The sequence below is a fragment of the Notolepis coatsorum genome, assembly GCF_963971535.1.
Source record: "Notolepis coatsorum genome assembly, chromosome: 17".
NCBI lineage: Eukaryota > Metazoa > Chordata > Actinopteri > Aulopiformes > Paralepididae > Notolepis > Notolepis coatsorum.
Genome location: NC_140181.1, coordinates 106,326,327 through 106,348,645, shown reverse-complemented (window position 1 = coordinate 106,348,645; position 22,319 = coordinate 106,326,327). Strand labels below are relative to the sequence as shown.

The 22,319-nt window shown below is 45.9% G+C and overlaps 1 protein-coding gene across 1 annotated transcript in view; it reads left to right on the top strand.

The window, feature by feature from the left end:
- The first annotated feature begins 2,781 nt into the window (after nt 1–2,781).
- Nucleotides 2,782–22,319, top strand: part of LOC311244211 (fibulin-2-like) — a 92,428-nt gene continuing 72,890 nt past the window's right edge. Inside the window, 2 exon segments of the mRNA XM_084333617.1 lie at nt 2,782–2,880; nt 10,720–12,235. Of these exon segments, the coding sequence (XP_084189743.1) occupies nt 10,840–12,235 (1,396 nt within the window). The 5' untranslated portion in view covers nt 2,782–2,880; nt 10,720–10,839.

The window sequence follows — 22,319 nt, the reverse complement described above, 5'->3', positions numbered from 1 at the left end:
ATCAATTCTTTCTAGAGCCAGATGGATGAGAGGCGTGACCTGCAGTCACCCGTTAAAGGGATATTTCACTTTAGTAGCTTACTTGTAGATTACTTTTTCCTAATACGTTCTATTAAAGTGAAATATCCCATTTAACCCTTTCACTACCACATTACGAAAGGGTTAACCCTTTCACCGTGACAATACATAAGGTGAACCCTCTCACTGACACACGACAAAGGGTTAACCCTTTCACAACCACACTACAGAAGGTTAACCCTTTCACTACCACACTACAGATGGTTAACCTTCTGTAGTGTGGTAGTGAAAGGTTAACCTTCTGTAGTGTGGTAGTGAAAGGGTTAACCTTCTGTAGTGTGGTAGTGAAAGGTTAACCTTCTGTCGTGTGGTAGTGAAAGGGTTAACCTTCTGTAGTGTGGTAGTGAAAGGTTAACCTTCTGTAGTGTGGTAGTGAAAGGGTTAACCTTCTGTAGTGTGGTAGTGAAAGGTTAACCGTCTGTAGTGTGGTAGTGAAAGGTTAACCTTCTGTAGTGTGGTAGTGAAAGGTTAACCTTCTGTAGTGTGGTAGTGAAAGGTTAACCTTCTGTCATGTGGTAGTGAAAGGTTAACCTTCTGTAGTGTGGTAGTGAAAGGGTTAACCTTCTGTAGTGTGGTAGTGAAAGGGTTAACCTTCTGTAGTGTGGTAGTGAAAGGTTAACCGTCTGTAGTGTGGTAGTGAAAGGGTTAACCTTCTGTAGTGTGGTAGTGAAAGGGTTAACCTTCTGTAGTGTGGTACAAACGTCTTTCTCTGGTCTGCATCCCCTTAACAATTGTGTGTATTGAGCTGTACTGTATTGTACCCATTCTGCAATCTGTTAATAAAGTTTTCAATCAATCAATCAATCAATCAATCAATCAATCAATCAATCAATCAATCAATCAATACTTCAGTTCCACAGCATCCCCCATGGTGTGGCTTTCAGTTGGCATAGACTGTGTCCGTCTGGCATAGACTGTGTCCGTCATGGGTACCTTTCACATTTGAATCGATACCGGTACCCAACGGTACCTTTTTTCAGTACTTTAGTTTAGTCTCTAAAAATGTAATCTACCTCAGTTGTGAAAAAAAAATCCATACTTCAAATAACCACACTTTCGACTGTTCTCGGCTTGCCATTGCCCCGACTGCTTTGTTGTTGAATCAAGTCAAATCCTAGGTAAGCGTATCGTGTGAACGTTGACGTAAAAAAAAAAATGGTAAAAAAAAGAAAAATTAAGTTAATTTTTTTTTTTTTTTTAATGTGGCACCGACGGATCTCACGTGAATCGGTACTCGGTAGTACCGACGTGATTTGGTAGGTACCTTTAACAGTACCTAATTCGGTACCCATCCCTCCGTCTGGCATAGACACGGGCCTCTGCCCTCTGGCCATACTGGGACTGTCGCTGTGTCTCTGGAATGAATCCTGAGCAAATGATTCCACTTGTGAATAACATCCAACGCTCATATTATCAGTTATATCCGATTGACGTCAACACAGTAACATTAAGGAACTGAAACTGATTTCACGAGTCCATTTCCCAGCATTAAGAGCAGAGATGGAGATGTCGGACTTACTCACCACTCACAGTCACAGTGGTGGATGTGGACATGCTCAAAGGATAATTGACCTGTCCACTATTTTTATAGAAGCTTGTCCATTTTGACTGGTTTTGATGCATTTGTCAAACAGTGAGTAATTTCGGAGCTAAAAACGTTCATTTCTAATTCAGAAATAAGTACGATTTTGCAAGAAGAACTCGCAAAATCGTGAATGGGGGCCACTCTCTTATACATGGTTACTGATTAGTGGGGGGGGGGGGGGGGGGGGAGGGCCTAAAACAATGCTAGCGGCCCCGCTGCCCCTCGTGCCTCCTGTCTGATCGATCTATTCACCTACTGAGGCGGCTTTTGTCTTCATATTCTCACTGGTGACCCTTTGACCTCTAGGATAAAAACATTGTTCTTAGAGGTCAGTGCAGAAACGAGGAGACCCCCCCCCCCCCCCCCCCCCCCCAGGATCAGCCTAGATTAAGCTACACAAATCTCTTTGAAGTCCTAGAGAGACTAGTCTGCATATTATGTATAACCTGGTTTATTAGATTACAGTCAAAGAGCCGACCTGATGCAGCTGAAATACAATTAGCCTTCCCTATATATGAAACAATATCCTTCCCTATATATGAAACAATATCCTTCCCTATATGAAACAATATGCAAGGAATGCAGACATGTGATGTGTGTGTAATGATGCTCATTTGTAAGACTTAAATCTTTTAATTGTGACTTGAAAGGAATAAATCTGTGTGAAGCAATTGAACAGCATTGTGCAGCATTGTTAATGGTGGCTGTATCTCACCATCACCACACAGATCTCGGTTGTTTGTTATAGCAGGTATATAATTATGCACAAAAACACAAGTTTGCAAAGAGCAGGGCATTCTTTCACATAATAAATGCATCAGACAATTATGCTGGTGGTGTAGGATATTATTGCCTGCCCTCCCTCCCTCCTGCCTATACTGATTCTTTCTGTGACATTATATAATTTGATAATTATATAATAAGATTTCGGAGTAAAAAGTAAGCTTCAATCAGCGGGACTCAGCTTTGAATTAGTCCACACTCACTTTCGGAATGATTATCCTTCCTGCGAACAGAATGGTGAAATTCACAATTCCTGCGAAGTTACTTGAGAGTAATTATTCCGTGGTGCAACATGGGCAAAGGTTGTCCCGCCCCGCCCTCCTCCAGAGAGGGAGAGGGGTGCAGCTCCCATCCCACCGAGCAGAGCACTAACTTCGGGGACAAGTTTCTACCGGGAGCAGCAGCACACCGTGAGAGAGACGCAGGACCGTTTTGTGAGTGGATCTTTTTTTAAACACGTTTTGCGTTCCAGGAGAGATAAGTCGTTAGCGCAATTTAATTGTGGAGGATGATGAGAAATGCGTGCCTTCTTCCATTCATCACGTCAGCAGCTCGCATGACGCGCGACAGCATCAATAATATTGTGACTTTAATTCCCCTCTGCCCTGGAGTTACTTACCTCCGTCCCGGGACATTAATTAAATGCAAAATGGGAGTGCTATAAATTATAAATATTATGACATTGATCAGATTTCCTTGAGAGAAATGCATTTTGCCAGAGGTGATAATTTGCACCAGTTCTATTTGATTAATTCATTCGATGTTTCTTTTTCACAAGACCGGATAGTGCGACTGTTAAACAGTTACCCCTCTTACAGATGATGACATGTTCAGCGACGTGTAGAATGGGATTCAAGCGTTTTCATAGAAATGGACTTTAATAAACAGCTATAACAAGTCATTGCTTTCCAATAAGGCATTACAGTGGTTAAGCCAGCCATCAATTATTGTCTAAATCCCGAATCAGCTTTTAAAAGATAAACACATCATCATCAATGTGTTTGTATAGTTAAAGAACTTGTGTTATTTGATGGGAGCCAGTCACTGTGAGCAAAGGATAAAGGTCACACTCCTGGCTACTGGGATGACAAAGCACACAGCCACTATTTAGAGAGCTGTGTGTGGAGGCAGCACTGGTTGAACTGATAGAGGGGTTAAAGCAAACAAATAATATACAGTCGCTTTTTGTTTCATTCACAGAAAAGAGCCTTATCAAGGGTACAAACAGATGTGTCTCTTATACACAGCGTATTTGCTTATCACACATTCACCGTTGTCTTGTAAGATCTCACTTCTTCTTAAACGTTCTCAAGAGACAGACGCTGGTGTCTCGGTGCCTCGCAGGCTGCAGGTCCCTGTTTGTTTAAGCACCAGACCAGGGGAGCATGTGTTGTGTCAGTTACAGGCAGCCAGACTCATGATCTGCTCAAATTATTTTGTACCCACAGTCAGTCAGACACACAGAGACGTCGAGTCCCTGAAAAACGGTGTATGGTTCTTGCCATGTTGTGTGATGATGAGGTGAGAGAGACACATAACTCCAGATGTGATAGAGGTTGCCAGAGTTATATTGTCTTTATGTCTTTAATATTTCAAACATTATAATCAAGCAGGGGAGAGGTTGTCCTCCGTCAGTGTCTGGTGAAGTGGGTCCTCTTGGACACAAACGGCCTATAAGTAGCCTATAGGACTAATAGGAGGACTCTCTTTTATTTATACTTACAAATACAGTATGTTGAAGTGTTTTTAGATCATACTTCAAAGTGAATGTGTTCCCGGTTTCAAATCACCCAATTCCTCAGGTTTTGTTGGGGAAAAAACATGTCCTTAATGTAGAGAGACAGACTTGTAGACAGACTTGTAGAGGGACTTGTAGACTTGTAGACAGACTATTAGAGAGACTTGTAGACAGACTTGTAGACAGACTTGTAGAGGGACTTGTAGACTTGTAGACAGACTATTAGAGAGACTTGTAGACAGACTTGTAGAGGGACTTGTAGACTTGTAGACAGACTATTAGAGAGACTTGTAGACAGACTTGTAGACAGACTTGTAGAGGGACTTGTAGACTTGTAGACAGACTATTAGAGAGACTTGTAGACAGACTTGTAGACAGACTTGTAGAGGGACTTGTAGACTTGTAGACAGACTATTAGAGAGACTTGTAGACAGACTTGTAGACAGACTTGTAGACAGATGTAGAGCGACTTGTAGACAGACTTGTAGACAGACTTGTAGACAGACTTGTAGACAGATGTAGCAGAAGACTTGTAGACAGACTTGTAGACAGACTTGTAGACAGACTTGTCAGACTTGTAGACAGACTTGTAGACAGACTTGTCAGACTTGTAGACAGACTTGTAGACAGACTTGTAGAGAGACTTGTAGACAGACTTGTAGAGAGACTTGTAGACAGACTTGTAGACAGACTTGTAGACAGACTTGTAGACAGATGTAGCAGGACTTGTAGACATACTTGTAGACAGACTTGTAGACAGACTTGTCAGACTTGTAGACAGACTTGTAGACAGACTTGTCAGACTTGTAGACAGACTTGTAGACAGACTTGTAGACAGACTTGTAGAGAGACTTGTAGACAGACTTGTAGACAGACTTGTAGACAGACTTGTAGAGAGACTTGTAGACAGACTTGTAGACAGACTTGTAGACAGATGTAGCAGGACTTGTAGACAGACTTGTAGACAGACTTGTAGACAGACTTGTAGACAGATGTAGCAGGACTTGTAGACAGACTTGTAGACAGACTTGTAGACAGATGTAGCAGGACTTGTAGACAGACTTGTCAGACTTGTAGACAGACTTGTAGACAGACTTGTAGACAGACTTGTAGACAGACTTGTAGAGAGACTTGTAGACAGACTTGTAGACAGACTTGTAGACAGACTTGTAGACAGATGTAGCAGAGACTTGTAGACAGACTTGTAGACAGACTTGTAGACAGATGTAGCAGAGACTTGTAGACAGACTTGTAGACAGACTTGTAGACAGATGTAGCAGGACTTGTAGACAGACTTGTAGACAGACTTGTAGACAGATGTAGCAGAGACTTGTAGACAGACTTGTAGACAGACTTGTAGACAGACTTGTAGACAGACTTGTAGACAGACTTGTAGACAGATGTAGCAGGACTTGTCGCAGCATGTTCCTCCACAATGTACACACGCGTGTGGAAGGTGTCTATTGAGGAAAACATAACATGTCAACATGGGCTGACTTTTGCCCTTTCTGACTGCTAGCATCTATGCACCATTGTAGTGTTTTGAGGGAGTCAAATAACACACACACACACACACACACACACACACACACACACACACACACACACACACACACACACACACACACACACGCGCACACACACACACACACACACACACACACACACACACACACACACACACACACACACACACACACACACACACACACACACACACACACACACACACACACACACACACACCACTGTGCACTCTCTTCAGTGGTGCAGGTAATTAAACCCCCCAAATCAAGTTCACGTAGGAGAGAACAGACAACACACAGATTCACCTCCGTGTTAAACGAACCGTTGCACTGAATATCCACATGAGTCTGTTTTGAACGCTTTCGGACGGCCTCGCCACGTATTTGCAGTTTTAAAATCAATCCAAATCACTCGCCGCCGTGTGAACGGGATATGTCATCAGAAAGCACTCAACCTCTACCGTCCTTCAACTCTGAATGAACACAACACTCCCTAACTTAGCATCTTTAGATAACAACGTGAAACAAAACATTGTTCCTCTGACAAACGGTTCTTTGTCTGAGGGAGTCTCAATTTATGTGCCAACATTTAATCCCTTTCTCAAGGCGTGTGGTCCATGTGGGCATGTCTGGAAAGAGAGAAGACCTTGGCACTTTATTGAATAAATCAATGCAGAGGTGAATCATCGTGGCGTGAGTTATCTCTTATCTGCGAGGTCATTACAGTCTCCGCACACATGCTGTTTGGGGAGTGAGAGAGAGTGGGAGCACATTGTGCCTCTGAAAAAAAAACACTCTTTACATCTCTGCAGGGGTGTAAAGTACTTGAGTAATTGTACTTTGTTACAATACTTAAGTACTGTTTTTGGGGGATTTGTACTTTACTTGAGTATTATTAGGTTTGTATACTTGTACTTTTACCCAATTACATTTCAGAGATTCTTTTTTAAACTTTTTACTCCCTACATCTAAAATGCAGACCTACAAAGTACAAAGTACAAATCTCGCAGGTCCAACCATTTTAATTAGTATATTTGTTTCTCTGACCGAACTAACGTTAACGTTATTAATCCTGTGGCCGCGCTTTATTTAAAAACAGCCAATCAAATCCCCATCAATGGAAAATGAACCCGCCCCCCCCCCATACCCATGCTGATTGGTCCTTGTGCAAGACTAGAAAGCGGGGGTCTTTGATTAAACACCTGCTATCAGAAGAATAGACAGTCAGAAAAACTGTTTTTACTTAAGTACTTTTTACTTAAGTACTTTTTAGTACTTAAGTACATTTAAAAGTAGAAACGTTTTGACTTTTACTCAAGTGTGTTTTTAGCCAGATACTCTGACTTTTACTTGAGTACGATTTTGAGACGGTATACCCATACTTTCACTTAAGTATAATGTCTGGGTACTTTTTACACCCCTGCATCTCTGCTGTGTGAATCGTACAATATGTGGATGGAATACCCAAATATATCACCAGAATATATTGACATTTTTAGTAACAGGTTTATTATACAGAGTCAATCCGGTGTAATTTCCCGTGGGGCAAAAAAAAAAACAGGACAAGTATAAAATAGAAAACAGCTGGTTTTCAATATGATGGTCTGATTTGAAGTCACATCACTGACTCACAGACTGTCTGACTGTGTGGATCAACAGATATCTATCTGTATTCTGTACCGCTCCCTCAGCTGCTGCTGTGTATGTCTTGGTCTAATTGAATAATCCAAAGTTTTTTCTTTATGCGGTATGTGAGGCAGATGTGAGAGCTGTGGAAACGCAGTAGAAAATCGGATCAACTTCGGGCTGCGATTCGGGTTTATTTTTGTTTTCCATATTAGTGTAGCTGTAGCACTATTTGTTCGGTGTTAGTTCTGTGTTATTAAAGGGGGAATGCCACCCGTTTTAAGAATTCACACGATTATGTTCTCTAGGGATGGGTACCGAATCCGGTACTTTTAAGGGTATCGACCGAATCACGTCGGTACTACCGAGTACCGATTCACGTGAGATCCACCGGTGCCACATTTATTTTCTTTTTTTAAGTCAGATGTTGTCAACGTTTCGTTTACTGTGAAACTAAACCTATGAAGTGTGCTGCACGTTCACGCGCACAATACACGCTTACCTAGAATTTGACTTGATTCAACAACAAAGCAGTCGAGGCGATGGCAAGCAGAAAACGGTCGCAAGTGTGGTTACACTTTACAAAGCTAGATGCAGACAACGCTCGCTGCAATATTATATATATTAACAAATTGTTCTAAATAAATAATAATGATAATAATAAATAATTAGAAGTTTGGACTCATCTTTTACAACTGAGGTAGGTAGATAATTGAATTTTTTACTAAAGTACAGAAAAAAGGTACCGTGGCGGCTGGGTGGCGCATCGGTCTAAGCGCTCGTCACCAACGCGTGAGACACTGGTATCGAATCCGGCTGTCAGCGTTGCCTCCGGCTTGGCCGGCCGTCATACTGGCTCAATTGGCAGAGTCAGCGGGAGGGAAGCCGGTGGGTGGTAATCTGGTGGTTGTAAACAGCGACCCCTACAGGTCGGTCAGGGCGCCTGCACAGCGAGGAAGGGAGATGGTGAGGGTAGTGTGAGCCTCGCCAATGAGAGTCCGCGCTGGCAGGTGAAAAGAAGTGGCTGGCTGACTCTGCATGTATCGGAGGGGACATGCGATAGTATATATCAACCCTCCCTACGACCGACCAGTGGGGGGGCACATGCGAGCAACGACCAGGAAGGGGAGGGGGAAATTGGCAGGACTAAATTGGGATGGGAGAAAAACACAGAAAAACAGGAGGAGAAAAAGTGGATAAAAAATAAAGAAGAAGAAAAAAGGTACCGTTGGGTACCGGTATCGATTCTCCCTGTAGCCCGGGACAGTTTGTGAACACGCCTCGCTCTCGCTCTCGCTTTCGCTCTCGCTCTCGCTCTCGCTCTCGCTCTCGCTCCTAAAGCTAGTCCCGGTGGGTCAAAGGTCAAACCCGGGGCTGCTCGCTATATCAACGGTGAACTGGGGCTCTGTGGGACTTTGTGTGGGCATACAAATATTTGCGTGAGCTCTTACACCCAAATGAGGTGTTTATTCTTGTGATGCTAGGATATATAAACCTCGTTTATGAATTTGCTAGTTTAGATAAGCTGTCCTCTGCACAATGCAGTCATCAAACTGTGTTTTCTTACGGTACACTACTAGGCAAAACAGAGTCCATTCTCTTCGGTTCAAATAACAAACTCAGCAAGACCGACGGCTTCTCAGTTACAGTGGGTGACAATATTGTCACAAGGAAAGATGAAATTACCTACCTGGGTTCCATCCTAGAGGCTAATCTCTCCTGTGACAAAATGGCATCCAATGTAATAAAAAAAGTCAACCAACGAACTCGATTCTTGTACCGGATCTCCTCTCTGGTAAACAAGAATACCCTGAAGACTCTGGCAGGAGCACTCATTCAGGGGTACTACGACTATGCTTGCACCTCATGGTACCAAAGCACCTCAAAGGCGCTAAAAACAAAATTACAAACATCTCAAAACAAACTGGTCAGACTACTGCTTGACCTTACTCCTAGAACCCACCTCACCCCTGCCCACTTTGACAACCTAGGATGGCTTAGAGTAGATGACAGAGTACAGCAACTTGCAATGGGCCTGGTCTACAAGATACACTACACGACCAAGGTACCCATGTACATGGCAAAATACTTCCCAAAGGTCAGTGAATACCACGATCACAACACCAGAGGGAGCTCCACAAATCATGTTAAACCCAGATTCGGCTCAAATAAGGGACTAAACACGTTTCGCAATTATGCCACATCAATGTGGAACGCCCTACCCAAAGCTGTAAAGGAATGTGGATCACTACCCACTTTCAAAACCTCTCTCAAGAGACACCTACGGGAGACTGCAATTCAACACTGGCCCCTGTAAATATCCTAACCCAACCCCCTCCAATGTACAGTCATTTACCTAGTATGGTTTTGTCAATAGTCCAATGTACAATTTTGGTTGTTTGTACAGAGTCTCCCCCCCCTCAATGTACAGTTTTGCTTGTCTATACAGTGTGCCCCCCCCCCCCCCCAACCACCTCCAATGTAAATTACCCAGTATGGTTGTCAATATCCCAGTGTACCCAACCCCCCCCACCCAACCTCCTCCAATGTACAGTTTCTACGTCAAATGTATATACTCCCTTTTCTTGACTCCTTCTGTATCACAAACAGTACTGTATTTGCAAATCTGGTATGTCATAAATGTATAGATGTAGCAGTACTGACTATCTGTATGTCATGTATGTCATATATGTCCTGATGAATTGAAAATGGGGGACCCTGGTGGAAACAAGACGAAAGTCTTTCTCTGGTCTGCATCCCCTTAACAATTGTGTGTATTGAGCTGTACTGTATTGTACCCATTCTGCAATCTGTTAATAAAGTTTTCAATCAATCAATCAATCAATTGCTGTTGGAAGGAAGGTGCTGTTATTTTAGCGTTGTTTTTCCAACAACCAACAATTTTAGCTTGGGTTTAATAATGTCCCCATTTTCCTCCATCCGGTGGCTTACCTTTGGCCAAATTTTCCATGTGGCATGTAATAGAAACCATGGCCTGCATCCCCTGTGGTGCCAAGGAGAGAAGGAGGCATGGAAAAATATACATTAGGCAGGTGGTTAATTTATGGCTCACAAGTACTGAATTCAAAACATGTGTTTGGAGGATAACTATAAAATATTACCATAAATCTGATCAGAACATAATGAAGGCATTCATTGTTACCGAGCTGAATGCCAGATGACTGTTCTGAGGTGTAATTTATGATGAATTGAAAACGCGGGACCCTGATGTAAACAAGACGAAAGTCTTTCTCTGGTCTGCATCCCCTTAACAATTGTGTGTATTGAGCCGTACTGTATTGTACCCATTCTGCAATCTGTTAATAACGTTTTCAATCAACCAATCAATCAGTCATTAACTTGTTTGTTAAATCTTTTTACAGACAAAAAGAAGAGGCCTCCTCCTCGTGGAATAAAAGTCAAAAGATTCAAGAGTCTGAACAGAAGCATCTCACTAATCACTTTAAAAAAAAAAAATCTGTGAACTCTCTCTTTGTCCAAAAATGAGCGTTGGGAAGCTGACTGTGTTGCTGTGCGGCGCGCTCCTGTGCCTGGAGCCCTGCCTGGGCCAGAGGGACTGCACGGGCACAGACTGTCCCGTCCTGCAGAACTGCATCGAGGAGGTCCTGGAGGCCGGCGCCTGCTGTACCTCCTGCGTCAGAAAGGGGTGCACGTGCGAAGGCTACCAGTACTACGACTGCGTCAACGCCGGCTTCCAGAAGGGAAAAGTCCCACAGGGGAAATCTTACTTCGTGGATTTCGGGAGCACAGAGTGCTCTTGTCCCCAGGGAGGCGGCAGGATTGGCTGCCGCTTCATACCGTGCCCCGACGTCGCGCCCAACTGCATCGACGTTGCGCAGCCTCAAGACGGATGCCCGCGGTGCGCGCGCCTCGGCTGTGTCCACGGCAACAAGAAGCACGAGGCGGGCCACTCCTTCCGGATGGACCCGTGTCAGGTGTGTCACTGTCCCAACGACGGGGGCAGCTTGATGTGTTCGCCGGTCCCCGACTGTGACCCGCACGGCGTCAGAAAGCCCACGTCGTCGGTCGCCGCCGCCACTGAGAACAACGGTCCTCCCAGAGACGTTAGCCGCTCGCACGACAGCAGGCGGGCCAACCCTCTGGAACCGTTTCCCAAGTTGGCACCGGGCAGCAGCAGCAACACGTTACCGCTGTATAAGCAAGACCCGCCCAACTTTGGCACCGAGGATTATGACTACACTTTGCCGGAGCCCACGACCTCTGCCCCCCACCAGGAACCCGTTCAGCCACCGGGGGGGGCAGCGTCCGCGGCGCCACCCGCCCTCCCGGAGCCGTCCAGTTCCACTTCCACCGGACTCCGTGACGACAGGAGACAGGAGCTCAGGGAGAAACAGGGGGTCTTTGATCAAGCGAGGAGGGGAGACGGGGCCGGGAACCCGCGGCGCGCGGATCAGTCGACCACCGGAGCTCGGGAGGAAACGTCGACATCCTCGACGACCACCACCACCACCACACAGAGGGCCGACAACGCAGAGAGCCGGAGTTCTCAACAGGAAGCAGGCGAGAGAGCTGCCACCAGACGTCACAGAGACAGAGCGCACCAGGACGCGATGAAGGATACGGCGGGGGCGAGACGCACCGGCGGTCCTCACAGACACAGAGAGAACCAGAACAGACCTGCCGGCGGGGGTCACGGCGGGGGTCACGGTGGGGGTCACGGCGGGGCCCGCTCCCCGGCTCCTACCCAGGGGCTAGAAAAGGCCCCCGTGGATCCAAGGCAGCCCCTGGGCTCTTACCCCACGGTCCACTTCAGTCCCACCAGGAAGGCCCCAGTCAGGGTGAGGGAGGAGGGAGAGAGAGACAGGAGGCAGCCCCAGACACTCTCCAACTACCAGGACGGGGAGGGAGACAATGAGGGTAAGTCAGTGGTTTAATCTCTTTTTTTTTGGGGTGTTTGTAACAATCATGTATTTCTCTTTTAATCTTGAATAGCATCTGAAATCATTTGGGCCCTAAAGAAGAGCTTGGATCTGCACCGCTGTCCAAGAGGGCCTGGACGGGGCCTGGCAACACTGGAGACATCCCTTGCTAGTAGAGCGAAACATAGATCCCAGGGTGTGCAAACATCGATCCTCAATAATGATAAAACCAAAGCTATTATTGTAGTCAATCATAGTCTATGGTTTTAAAACAGTGGCCGACGCATATCAACCAGGTTTCACAAGATAATCTTAGCACTGAGAACATCTTAGCCCGTAGACACAGAGTGACACTAAGTTGATCTTAGTGCTAAGGGGATCTGGGGGGGATCCGGTCTAGATCTGGTCTTCATCAGGGCTCCTCATAAAGCCCTGTGTCTGGTATTTAACTTGTATTTAAATTCAAACCAGTACAAGCAACCAAAAGTTGTCGAATCGTGAGAAGTCAGTGGAGCAAGCGTTCTTTCATTTGGTTATTATGTCTACGACCGCCTGTAGCTGAAGGCATCACCACCATGTGGTGGTCTGTAGCCCCAGCGGTGGCAGTGGCAGGTAGCTGCCACATGATGACATGTACTCCTCTTCCCCTCCTCTTCCCCTCCTCTTCCCCTCCTCTTCCCCTCCTCTTCCCCTCCTCTTCCCCTCCTCTCACATCCTGTGTTCGGTTGGGAAATTCATAATCAGTTAGAGATATACAAGGCTGGCAGGAGTCCAGGAGGAGAGACGAAGGCATGTGAAAAGTATTTTCGGTCCCTAGATAGTGAGTCTCTGTTGTCTGCCCCCCCCCCCCCCCCCGCTCAGAAGGGACTGCTTATACGTGGTGTTGTGTAATCAGTGTCCCTTTTCACAGTGAGATACTCCTTTTTGTTAATAGCTTGTAAACTCTAATAATAAGTCAGAACAAGCCTCAAGGCCATAAGTCGCTATCGAGGACGGATGTTGCGAAAAGCTTGAAATTAGTTCTCCCCCTCTTCCCTCTCTGTCTGCGTACCTGTCTGTCTGCGTACCTGTCTGTCTGTGTACCTGTCTGTCTGCGTACCTGTCTGTCTGTGTACCTGTCTGTCTGTGTGCCTGTCTGTCTGTGTACCTGTCTGTCTGTGTACCTGTCTGTCTGTGTACCTGTCTGTCTGTGTACCTGTCTGTCTGCGTACCTGTCTGTCTGTGTACCTGTCTGTCTGCGTACCTGTCTGTCTGTGTACCTGTCTGTCTGTGTGCCTCTCTGTCTGTGTGCCTGTCTGTCTGCGTACCTGTCTGTCTGTGTGCCTGTCTGTCTGTTTACCTGTCTGTCTGCGTACCTGTCTGTCTGTGTGCCTGTCTGTCTGTGTACCTGTCTGTCTGCGTACCTGTCTGTCTGTGTACCTGTCTGTCTGCGTACCTGTCTGTCTGTGTGCCTGTCTGTCTGTGTACCTCTCTGTCTGTGTACCTGTCTGTCTGTGTACCTGTCTGTCTGTGTACCTGTCTGTCTGCGTACCTGTCTGTCTGCGTACCTGTATGTCTGTGTACCTGTCTGTCTGCGACTGCGTACCTGTCTGTCTGCGTACCTGTCTGTCTGCGTACCTGTCTGTCTGTGTACCTGTCTGTCTGTGTGCCTGTCTGTCTGTGTACCTCTCTGTCTGTGTACCTGTCTCTCTGCGTACCTGTCTGTCTGCGTACCTGTCTGTCTGTGTACCTGTCTGTCTGTGTACTCTGTCTGTCTGTGTACCTCTCTGTCTGTGTGCCTCTCTGTCTGTGTACTCTGTCTGTGTACCTGTCTGTCTGTGTACCTCTGTCTGTGTGCCCGTCTGTCTGTGTGCCTGTCTGTCTGCGTACCTCTCTGTCTGCGTGCCCGTCTGTCTGCGTACCTGTCGCTCCGCCAGCCTGCTCTCAGAGACACTCTTATCAGCCTTCTCATCTGTGGCAGGCGCTAAGATGAAAGACACACGATGAAGAGATTACACGGATGTCTGGAAGATGAGTTATAGGTATATATATATATATATTATACATGCATTAAAAAAAAGTACGAGGAGAATGGGGGTTAGGTCGTATAATATATAGATCAATAGGATTTTCGGTAATGTTATCTCTTAGAAACAATGGCATCCAATGGGGTGCCAGATATGCTCCTGTGAGGATTTGGATTTATTAGAGGTTATCAGGGGTTTCTTGCCAAGAAAAACGTAACCAGGTCACGGCATATTGGACAGTCCACAGCTTTATAATCACACCGTATGTTATAACACTTTTCCTGTGGTATTAATCCCTTTTATTTAATCTACAGAGGTCTCTTTTCAACTGCGTAATTACTGAACTAATTAGGCCGTGTCCCTTTGAGACTTTGGGGCTTATTATTATTAGTAGATGTTGTGGATCTTCTCGCCCTGTGGGGTAGTTAACGTCCTTTACTGCACCGTGACTACTGTTGAGACCTGTTGCTGCCCCCCCCCCCCCCCCCCCCCCCCCCCCCCCTCTTCTCCTTTCAGCACCTGGCCTCCATAGGAATGCATAGCATGTCTGTCTATGATATGTTTCTATGCGAGTGAACACCAGAGGTACTGTTAGCCGCATTCCGTAGAATCACACAGAGGATCACGCACCAGCGTGTTTCTGGTCTTTGGGTTCTGAAAAATTATAATGTACATTGTTATACAGGCGGCTGGGTGGCGCAGCGGAGATTGCACTCGTCACCAATGCAAGAGGACTCCGGTCTCGAATCTCGGTGTCAGCGTTGCCTCCGGCTTGGGCCGGCCGTCATACTAACTCATTGGCAGAGTTAGAGGGTGGAAGTCGATGGGTGGGGATTTGGACGTTGTGGGCAGCGACTCTACAGGTCGGTGGGGGACGCCTGCACAGAAGAGACAGGAAGTAGCGGGGCAGCGTGAGCCTCCCACGCGTTACTCCTCGCCACTGAGAGTCCGCGCTGGCAGGTGAATAAGATGTGACAGGCTGCCTCCTCGTGTACCGGAGGGGACACGTGATGCAAGGCTTCTATCCTCCTACAGCCGACCAGTGGGAGGCATAGTCGAGCAACGTTCAAGACAGGGGAGGGGAGAATTGGAAACTCGAAATTGGATGGGAGAAAAATAGAAAAATAAGGAGAAAAAGTGGATAAAAAATATATACATTGTTATACAACAGGTAGGTCCGATCACGCATTGTGATTGGTCGAGAGCGTTCTAAACCGTGAGTATATTCATGATACACTCACGGTTAAACCACCATGAATATACCACTGCGCTGGTTTTAGAATGTCGTAGAAAGTTTCAACTGCCATTCATCAAATGGAAACTGTGTCAACATGACCTACTCTGCGGACAACGCTACGTTTGATTTTAACGTACCCGTTAACCATAAACGAGTGGATAGATAAAGAGGACGGCCTACATCTACCGGTATTCAGAAAAACAGCCTTGTTAGACATGCTGCCGATCCAACGAAAGACGAGCTGGACGCCGTGGAGAAAAGCCACAATTCAACACCACCAAGTGAACGGCCTGGTCATTGAACTGGCCCGACTCCTGGAACTGTCCCAGGAGTTGCTTTTCCCGACTTTCGATAGCTGTTGATAGCCTACTCCATTTGAAATTCCATAGCAACGAGACATCTTTAGGAACTATTTTTCTACACCAAGTTCACTGAAATCGATATAAAGACCCCAGCATTGTCTGTATTCATCCTATATTTTACACTCGAACCCGTGGTATGTCATGAATATTGCCACTCTGTGATGCCTACGCCACTCGAGCTTCGCTCTGATATTCCACTGGTTCTCTTGTATTATTGCTTAATTATTTATCATTCACACATTTTCTTTGAATTTTAGGTATTTTTTTTTTTTTTTTGCGTCGTTATGCCAATTCCCTTCCTGGTCGTTGCGCGCATCGCCCTACTGTGGGTCTGGGAGGGTGTGTAGAGACTATCACATGCCTCCTCCGGTACATGCGGAGTCGCCAGCCGCTTCCTTATCACCTGACAGCGAGGAGTTTCACTGGGAGAGAGCGTAACGCGTGTGGAGGTTCACGCTATCTCCCCCAGATCCCCTCCCTGCTGAACAGGCCAGTAGGACTCATACCCCACCGGCTTCCCACCCACGACCACACTGCCAGCCGGAGGTACCACCAGAGTCTCTGCGGTAGTAGGTGACCCCCATAGGTAAACTCTGACTAAAATGTAAAACACTTATCAGTGCGATCTGTGTGAGTCCATATCCCCACCCTGCCAATGCGTGTATTCGTTGCGAGACTGCTATTTGTCTTTTTGACAGATGTCCTCAACTCCGCGCTGTACATAATTAGCATTAGGACTTGTCCACGTATGCATTTCTATGTAGATTACTGTTGGTGGTAAGTTGACCGAGAGGGTTTGAACTCACTCACACTGCCCTCCACACACAACCCTGCTACCCTGCAGCCATCTGTCTCTTGGGTTCCAGAGGTGGGCGGAGCTAGCTGGTGGGTGGAGCTAGCTGGTGGGCAGAGCTAGCTGGTGGGTGGAGCTAGCTGGTGGGTGGAGCTAGCTGGTGGGTCGAGCTAGCTGGTGGGTGGAGCTAGCCGGTGTGGTTATGGCCCCCGGTCCCACATAGGGCCCAAGTGACACGGTTAGGGTTCAGTGGTGAAGGGAAGAATGGTGACACCTTCTGTTGTGTGGTAGTGAAAGGGTTAACCTTCTGTAGTGTGGTAGTGAAAGGTTAACCTTCTGTAGTGTGGTAGTGAAATGTTAACCTGTAGTTGTGGTAGTGAAAGGGTTAACCTTCTGTCATGTGGTAGTGAAAGGATAAGCCTTCTGTCGTGTGGTAGTGAAAGGGTTAACCTGTATTGTCTCGGTGAAAAGGGTTAACCTTCTGTAGTATGGTAGTGAAAGGGTTAACCATTTGTCATGTGGCAGTGAAATGGGTTAACCTTCTGTATTGTCTCAGTGAAAGGGTTAACCTCTGTAGTGTGGTAGTGAAAGGTTAACCTTCTGTCATGTGGTAGGGAAAGGTTAACCTTCTGTTGTGTAGTAGTGAAAGTGTTAACCCTCTGTCGTGTGGTAGTGAAAGTGTTAACCTTCTGTGTGTGGTAGTGAAAGGGTTAACCTTCTGTAGGGTGGTAGTGAAAGGTTAACCTTCTGTCGTGTGGTAGTGAAAGGGTTAACCTTCTGTATTGTCTCAGTGAAAGGGTAACCTTCTGTAGTGTGGTAGTTGAAAGGGTTAACCCTTTGTCATGTGGCAGTGAAATGGTTAACCTTCTGTATTGACTCAGTGAAAGGGTTAACCTTCTGTAGTGTGGTAGTGAAAGGTTAACCTTCTGTCGTGTGGTAGGAAAGGGTTAACCTTATGGAGTGTGGTAGTGAAAGGTTAACCTTCTGTAGTGTGGTAGTGAAAGGTTAACCATCTGTAGTGGTAGTGAAAGGGTTAACCTTCTCTAGTGTGGTAGTGAAATGGTTAACCTTCTGTAGTGTGGTAGTGAAAGGTTAACCTTCTGTAGTGGTAGTGAAAGGTTAACCATCTGTAGTGGTAGTGAAAGGGTTAACCTTCTGTAGTGTGGTTGTGAAAGGTTAACCTTCTGTAGTGTGGTAGTGAAAGGTTAACCATCTGTAGTGGTAGTGAAGGGTTAACCTTCTGTAGTGTGGTAGTGAAATGGTTAACATTCTGTAGTGTGGTTGTGAAAGGGTTAACCTTCTGTAGTGTGGTTGTGAAAGGGTTACCCTTTGTCGTGTGGCAGTGAACGGGTTAACTTTCTGTAGTGTGGTAGTGAAAGGTTAACCTGTCGTGTGGTAGTCAAAGGGTTAACCTTCTGTCGTGTGGTAGTGAAAGGTTAACCTTCTGTAGTGTGGCAGTGAAAGGGTTAACCTCTGCCATGTGGTAGTGAAAGGGTTAACCTTCTGTAGTGTGGTAGTGAAAGGTTAACCTTCTGTAGTGTGGTAGTGAAAAGGTTAACCTTATGTCGTGTGGTAGTGAAAGGGTTAACCTTCTGTTGTGTGGTAGTGTAGGTTAACCTTCTGTAGTGTGGTAGTGAAAGGGTTAACATTCTGTAGTGTGGTAGTGAAAGGGTTAACCTTCTGCCATGTGGTAGTGAAAGGTTAACCTTCTGTAGTGTGGTAGTGAAAGGTTAACCTTCTGTAGTGTGGTAGTGAAAGGTTAACCATATGTAGTGTGGTAGTGAAAGGTAACCTTCTGTTGTGTGGTAGTGAAAGGGTTAACCTCTGTAGTGTGGTAGTGAAAGGGTTAACCTTCTGTAGTGTGGTAGTGAAAGGTTAACCTTCTGTAGTGTGGCAGTGAAAGGTTAACCTTCTGTAGTGTGGTAGTGAAAGGGTTAACCTTCTGTAGTGTGGTAGTGAAAGGTTAACCTTCTGTAGTGTGGTAGTGAAAGGGTTAACCTTCTGTAGTGTGGTAGTGAAAGGTTAACCTTCTGTAGTGTGGTAGTGAAAGGTTAACCTTCTGTTGTGTGGTAGTGAAAGGTTAACCTTCTGTCATGTGGTAGTGAAAGGGTTAACCTTCTGCCGTGTGGTAGTGAAAGGGTTAACCTTCTGTAGTGTGGTAGTGAAAGGGTTAACCTTCTGTAGTGTGTAGTGAAAGGGTTAACCTTCTGTAGTGTGGTAGTGAAAGGTTAACCTTCTGCCGTGTGGTAGTGAAAGGGTTAACCTTCTGCCGTGTGGGGGTAGTGAAAGGGTTAACCTTCTGTAGTGTGGTAGTGAAAGGGTTAACCTTCTGTAGTGTGGTAGTGAAAGGTTAGGCTTTCTGTAGTGTGGTAGTGAAAGGGTTAACCTCTGTAGTGTGGTAGTGAAGGGTTAACCTTCTGTTGTGTGGTAGTGAAAGGTTAACCTTCTGTCGTGTGGTAGTGAAAGGGTTAACCTTCTGTAGTGTGGTAGTGAAAGGTTAACCTTCTGCCGTGTGGTAGTGAAAGGGTTAACCTTCTGTTGTGTGGTAGTGTTATGGTTAACCTTCTGCCGTGTGGTAGTGTTAGGGTTAACCTTCTGCCGTGTGGTAGTGTTAGGGTTAAGCACAGCAGGAAGAGGCCCTCGTCCTGGTGATGAAGCTCCTCGAGTGACGCCTGTGTTATCAGCGGCGTTAGGGAGAGGATGCCAGAGCCATCCGGAGAGTGAAAGAGAGAGAACGCGTTTGATGAAAAACACCACCATTTCTCACTGGACCTAAATGAGCTCCCTTCCCGTGGAAACGTGGCCCGAGCTAAATGTTTTTTTTTTCCCTTTTCAGTCGATAACTGTCCTCTCTCTCTCTCTGAGGCAGTGTGTGGCATGGGGCGGGGGCTGGGGGGCGGGGGGGGGGGGGGCGTTTGTTTAGGCTTTCTGGGACTGGTCTGGACCTGGTGTAGGATTTCTGAGGGGGTTGTACCTGTGTCAGCAGCATAATACCCATGTGATGAATGAGACCACTGTTCTGGCTCGATCGCCAGACGCTACTCTCTGTTCCCTCCCGTGAGCCGCTGTGATTATCCGTCTCCCGCGAGGCCCGCCCGCCCCCCCAATCCGTCCGGTAATCACCGGCGAGGAGGCACTTGCCCCCCCACCCCCCCCCCCCCCCTGTCAAAATCAAGGAGCCACACGCTCTACCTCCCCCTTACCCTACCGAAACTGGACCATTAGGTTTCTCCAGTTTATTGAACCAACAGGGGGAGAAGCGCAGGCGACGTGGATGTAATAGAAGTTAAAGGAACACGCCAACTTTTTGGGAACTTTGCTTATTTGCCGTCTACCCTGGAGTAGACGAGCAGATACAAACCCTTTTCTTCTCTGTGCGTGCATTAGGTTTAGGAAGAGCCGCACCGTTAGCCTAGCTTAGCGTCATTCACTGGAAGTAGGTGTGCCAGTGTAGCCTAGTTCCCAACAGTCACGAAATACACTCCAAATACAACTCCAAAACGTTCCTGTAAACATGTTGTGACCTGTGTATTTACCACATGAGAAATAAAAAAAAGATTGTTGATATTTTCGTTTTCTAAGCAGATATATACTTGGAACTATTTATTGCTGCCTGGGCGCGGTGATTTCATCACCTCAAAAGCCCTGTTTTTCAAAAAAGCAACAGGGCTTTTGAGGTGATGAAACTACTGCACTCCAAGGTAGATGGCAAATAACCTAATTTCCCAAAAAGGTGGCGTGTTCCTTTATGGCTCAAAGCTTCGGGGGAGACCGTCTGAAGACCAGAGGAGAGGTGGAATCACTCAACTAAGACCCTTTTTTTTTTATCACCGGCACTGTCACAACATGCAGCAGCGTATGGGAGTGGAGCCGAGCAGATGTATAATTTTCCTGAGGATGAAAGGAGGGTGAATTCCAGCGCTTGCCACCGTTAAGGGTTCATTCCTACTGTACCATCATTACTGGGTGCGTGAGCCGCGGGGGGAGGAGGAGGCGCGCTCTGGTTGATCCAGGGTGTCTTCCCGGGTCATTTCCAGGAACTCGTTTGCCATATTATCTCCCTCCTCTCGCAGCAACATGTCCTTACTGAGAGACCACACCAAACCCCATGGCGCGCACATGTCACCCGCGCTTGTAAATATATAAAAACCCGTCAGGACCAGATGCAGGGAACCGCTCATAAACTTAAGACCTATAAATAGAGGGATTGGTGATAAATAACAACATTATAGCAACTAAGGCTGAGACGATATGCCATTTGGAAGAATCGATAAATCGGGACAAAATTTCAGATAAATATTGATTTTTTTTTTTAATTATTTTGCATGTGTACATTTATTTTTTATTTTTAGTTTTCAATCCCTTTTTCGTAAAAAATTAAAAAAAAAATATTATTTAATGTTAGTTCGTGTGTGTGTGTGTGTCACGTGCACTCACTGTAGTTTTTGCGATGCTGTAGTTGGCCCACGACACACACAACGAACTAACGTTACATTTATAACTTTTTAAGAAAAAAGTATTTGAACATTTCTAATTATTATTATTTTCTTTACACATGTCGTGTTATCTATATTTCACACGGTTATCTTAATAGCGTCTCGGCCTCATGGACATGTTCATCGTTGCTGTAAATATAAAAACCCGTCAGGACCAGATGCAGGAAACCGCTCATAAACGTAGACCTATAAATAGAGGGATGGGTGATAAATAACAACAGAACCGCGACTCAGCCTGGTCGTGGACATGTCTATAAACTAGCCCAGTGGCACACAGCTGTTTCCAGACGCGTCAGGAAACTGCCATGTTTTTATTCTCTCTTAGATATCAGATAATATCCTTTATGCTTTTTTTTATCATATCATCATAATCTCAAATGGTGTGTGTGTGTTCAACTGCGGCAGTTGAGCAATATATAGTTCCTTGAGATTTCATCTTTCCACCAAGTGCAACATCTGGATTGGGAGGGATTTGTCCAAGACAAGGAATTAGAGTTTCCTGTGCTCCGGTTGTGTGAACGCAGCTCGGAATATATTACACATAATAATAAAACAACGGGATATGGATCCATACTCAAATTACAGCCATGGAGTGTGATTAGCGGAGGGTGTCGTGAAATATATTTAACACATTTGCTCTGTGTGTAGTGAAGGGGAGTCTAATAAGATATATACCACGGCCTAGCAGAACCTTTATAAAGCCTCGGGGTGCAGTCGTGTAATGTGTGTGTGTGTGTGTGTGTGTGTGTGTAGGTGTGTGTGTGTGTGTGTGTGTGTGCGCGTGTGTGTGTGTGTGCGTGCGTGTGTGTGTGTGAGTGTGTGTGTTTGCATGTTAACCCTTTCACTACCACACTACCAAAGGGTTAACCTTTTTTTCGCCGTGGACAATACAGAACGTTAACCCTTTCACTGCCACACGACAAAGGGTTACCCGTCTGTAGTGTGGTAGCGAAGGGGTTAACCTTCTGTAGTGTGGTAGCGAAGGGGTTAACCTTCTGTAGTGTGGTAGTGAAAGGTTAACCTTCTGTAGTGTGGTAGTGAAAGGGTTAACCTTCTGTAGTGTGGTAGTGAAAGGTTAACCTTCTGTAGTGTGGTAGCGAAGGGGCTAACCTTCTGTAGTGTGGTAGTGAAAGGTTAACTTCTGTAGTGTGGTAGCGAAGGGCTAACCTTCTGTAGTGTGGTAGTGAA